Genomic DNA, 4,283 nt, shown 5'->3' with positions numbered 1-4,283 from the left:
TTCCGATCTGTTCTCCCTGTGCATGCGTGGGTTTTCTCCGGGTACTCCGGTTTCCTCCCACAGTCCAAAAAACATGACTGTTAGGTTAATTGGTCTGTCTAAATTGCCCCTAGGTGTGAGTGTGTATCTGCATGGTTGTTTGTCTCTGTGTTGCCCTGCGACAGACTGGCGACCTGTCCAGGAACGTAAGCTGGTGATAGGCACCAGCACCCCTCCCGACCCCACTGAGGGACAAGGGTGTTCAGAAAATGGATGGATGGATGGATGGTCTCTGGGCAGGTTGATGTAATCAAGAATGATTTATCAGATTATGAATTGGTGAAAAGCCAGTTTTAGTAATTAATCGCATGCATGTCTAATAAGTTATTATACAGATCTCACTAAACCAAAGCAAACCAACAACAAAACAACAAACAATTCACAAAATAATTTCTGTGTCTTCATCAATAATGAGTACAAATCTGTTCATTTATCAGCCACAATTTTTCCAAATGTGCAAATATTTTAAAACTAGAACATGTTATAATCTAATTTGGCAAACTGAGCATCACATATACAATATCACATGCACACCTTCCACATAAGGTCAGCTTCAGCTCTTGGTGTTGACTATATCTCCACATGTGCTGGAATCCATACGTACTCTCATTTGTTCAGTTGCGGTGACTTTTGCTTAGAGCATTTTCCAAGCATAACAAACGTCCTTTGAGTAGTCAGACATTACAAGAGAAATATATTTTTAAAACTATATTTTCAAATTTACAGTGTTGGTACCTAATTTGAAGTTGAATATTTAACTTTTACATTCAATAATTAACCAATTATTAAAGTCATATACAGTTATTTGGTGAGAAATTAAGTCAAGAAATAAAAAAAACAAACATCAAATATAAATACTTCAAAGGACTTTCCAAAAGGAACTGAGTGAATATTAACTCAATAAAAATAGTCTTGCTTAAGAAAGATGGCTTTACCAATACCTATTACTACAATAGTTGCTCAGAAGCAAAACAATAGACAAACCTTGTTGAAATTTTGAAAGGTTAGATGGCAAACCAATAAAGGCTTTTTAGAAGGTTTTTATTGGCTCTAGTGGCCTTTACTTTGCACTTTTCAGAGGAAAGTGGGTTATGAGAGAGGGGGACGACATGCAGCAAAGGTCATCAGGCCGAGATTCAAACCTGTGATGGCGTTGTCGAGGACTAAGGCCTCCACACAATCACACAGACTCATTTCCAATGCTATCAGGTAGAGAAACACACCTGTCCTTTCACACAGAGATGAAGGGACAGGGGGAGGAATAGGCATTTACCCCAGTGCAGCCACCTTGTCCGTTTATAGGTATCTTAACCAGTTCAATCAGAATTGATCAATTTAATTGGACATTTACTTTGATTCTGGATGTTTACCTACCTGGCTTTTTTCCGACAGGTAAACATCCAGGGTCATTATCTCTGCATAACCTGTAAAGCTCAGGCAAACAGTCTGTGGAATAACAACTTTTTGAGTTCTGTCTGATGCCAAGGTAAAGGGTGTAAAAATGTGTGCAAATCATTTAAATTTACAAAAATATATATAGCTACAGGTAGATTGTTGCCTATATTTCTTGCTTTAAATATGAGTAAAGACTAAAACAAGACCTTTGCACGTCACTATGATGTCTATGAGAACTAGTGTTTCCAAAATAAAGGCAATTTTTTTGAAACAAAGGGAATTCCTCCACAAAAGGAATAGACTGTTGAACTGTATTGAAGCCTACACATGAGTTAACCAGAAACATAAATGTTGACAGGATGGTGGGTGGAGAACCAGAAACTCACAGACAACGGTCATTGAGCCTTACTGGGACTCTGAGCCGATCAGCTGACTGGACAGAGGAGCTTGAAAAGAGGCTAAGAGGAAGAGAAGTGGATGGAGGAGAGTATCTGATGGGCTACAGAGGAGGAGGCAGTCAACCCATTTGTGCTACCAGAAGATCCTCATGTGGACAGGTCTCCCTCTGTGCTTTTCAGGATGTCTTCACAGGTGAGCAAAGAACATGCAAAAGTAAAATTTTGAGAAGTCGTCACGTTCTTTCTTTAACAGAGATAGAAGTAGCAAGATATTCCCAGATGCTCTTCTGTTGATGAAGTAGTATTGATGTTGTACAATTAACTTAATATTTCAAAGTAATGACTGAACAAAACTAACCCGATGCAAGATCAGTTCATAGTACACTTCATCTGTCTCAATTTTGGTATTTATTTGTCTGTTTCAATGTTTTCTTCATGTCAAGGTTTCTACAATACATGAGTTTTAGATTTTGGCCTCGTTTTCAGCCTAGTATTATTGGGTCATGTGCCACATTGAAGTCCACCTGCTCCCCATTAAAGTGTCTATTTGCGAGTGAAAATGTGTCGGAGTAATACTTTTGTAATCAACTATGGCGCCATGTATTCTGACCACCATGTTTTACTGTGTCCACAGTCTTTTCTGGATCATAGGTAGAATTAGTTTTCCACTACACTTAAAATTTTGCTTGTTGGTTGTGAGGTTAATTTACAAACCAGATAAATAATAAAAAAAAATACATAAAAAAACAAAAGAACATCCTCCATCTTAAAGAATTAGCAACATTTAATTTTCTCTAGGAAAACAGAGTCACACAAGCCAGTTTCTAACAGGAGTCCCTATGCCAGAAAATGCTTTACTGAGTAGAGTGAAGTCTGTTATACAAATCAACTGGTTTGTTTGCATACCCGGCTATTGGAGATCCAACCCTTATCAGAAAGCCAGAGCCACACCAAGCCGTATGTAACAGCCGCTCTTCTGTGTAGGCTAGATTTGTGAAGTGCACCATTTATAGCTGTCCAATCAAAAATGTATCTTATATGACCTGTGGATCTCTGCTGCTCCTACATAGTCACCATATTCTTACTTCATACTCATAGTTGGTTCTCTAATTAAATCAACAGATTTAATAGAGAATCTGGCTGTAAGTCTGTGACCCAAAAACTTACAGCCAGACCTGTAAGTTTGGGTCACAGCTGTTAAACTCTTTTGCCAAAGGGCCAGTGACCTGCAAACTTTAGGTCTGTCTCTGATTCAGAACACCTGAATAAAAAAATTAATTTTTAACATCACACTGTTGAACTTGACTTCAGACTGAAGACGCACTTTTGGTGTTTGAGTCAGGTTTGGTGAATAAATTATATAAGCTGCAGTAAACAGCCCCTAATGACTATAATTTAGCACTCTTAGTTTAGGCGAAAGGCCTGAACTACGAGTGGGTAGGTTTTCAAATAGTCATAGCCTTTTCTTTTTTCCGTTTTTTTTTTTAGCAGATAATGGACTGCACATGGCTGTGTAAGATATTCAATGTCTGAGATATTGTTTTAAAACCTAACCATGATTTAAACTTTATAATTTTATTCCTGACAGGCAAGGGCGTAGGAACAAGTTTATCATTGGGGGGGACGCATATCAGAAACCTGACAGATCTGTAAATAGATTGAGCAGAAATGTCAAACAATGGTGTCATCAACGCATTACTCTATGACCCCTTGTAATGCGTAATCTGACGTGTTACTACTGATCCAATAATCAGATTAAAGTTATGTATCCAAGTCACTGTGCGTCATATTTGTAATTCTTTTTAGAAAACACATATTGTTGCTTTCTTCGTTTTCCTTGGGGAGATACATTTCATGTGTAACACCAGCATAGCCGTGGGAACAGGAGGGGATATTGGAGGCAAGCGAATCTGTTCCGCCCAATAATTTCCTTTTTGTTGTTCAAAGTGTGAGTAATGGCTACACAACACCTGATCATACTCAACCACTTAACATGTATATTATATTATATATTTAGGAGAATGGCAATGCTAGAGTATAAACCGGTTTTAATTTTTAAATAAACTAAACTAATTTACTATGCGAAGAGCAGGTTAGGGAAGACATAGGAGATTTTCAGAGTGTGAAGATATAAAAAAAAACATATAAATTTTAATAGAACCAGAAAGGAGAACAGGTGAAGACTGATGTCAGGTTGATTTTTTTGTTCCTACGCCCTTGAACACCAGCAACACAAACGTAAACGTTGGAGGGAAAATAGAGATGCACATTTTCTAGCTTATGGATGAATTTTTCATTGAGTAATCAAGTTACTTTTTCAAAGTAACTATGCCGTCCCTGGTAATAAATGAACTACACTTTAAATCATATGTGTGTAGGCCTGTCACAATAACAAATTTTGATGGACGATAAATTGTTCCAGAAGTTATTGTGATAAACAATAATATTTCT

The 4,283-nt window shown here is 37.5% G+C and overlaps 1 protein-coding gene across 1 annotated transcript in view; it reads left to right on the top strand.

Annotated features, from left to right (window-relative positions):
* LOC106943343 (formin-2-like) overlaps positions 1–2,557 on the top strand; it is an 8,686-nt gene extending 6,129 nt beyond the window's left edge. The window contains exon 2 of the mRNA XM_015026649.1: positions 1,793–2,557. Within this exon, the coding sequence (XP_014882135.1) occupies positions 1,793–2,126 (334 nt within the window). The 3' untranslated portion in view covers positions 2,127–2,557. The remainder of the gene's footprint in view (positions 1–1,792) is intronic.
* The last annotated feature ends 1,726 nt before the right edge of the window (positions 2,558–4,283 follow it).

This window comes from Poecilia latipinna, unplaced genomic scaffold (assembly GCF_001443285.1).
Source record: "Poecilia latipinna isolate Pla-1442-1.1 unplaced genomic scaffold, P_latipinna-1.0 Scaffold5170, whole genome shotgun sequence".
NCBI lineage: Eukaryota > Metazoa > Chordata > Actinopteri > Cyprinodontiformes > Poeciliidae > Poecilia > Poecilia latipinna.
Note: the sequence above shows the minus strand (reverse complement) of the source record. Positions and strands in the feature narration are given on the sequence as shown.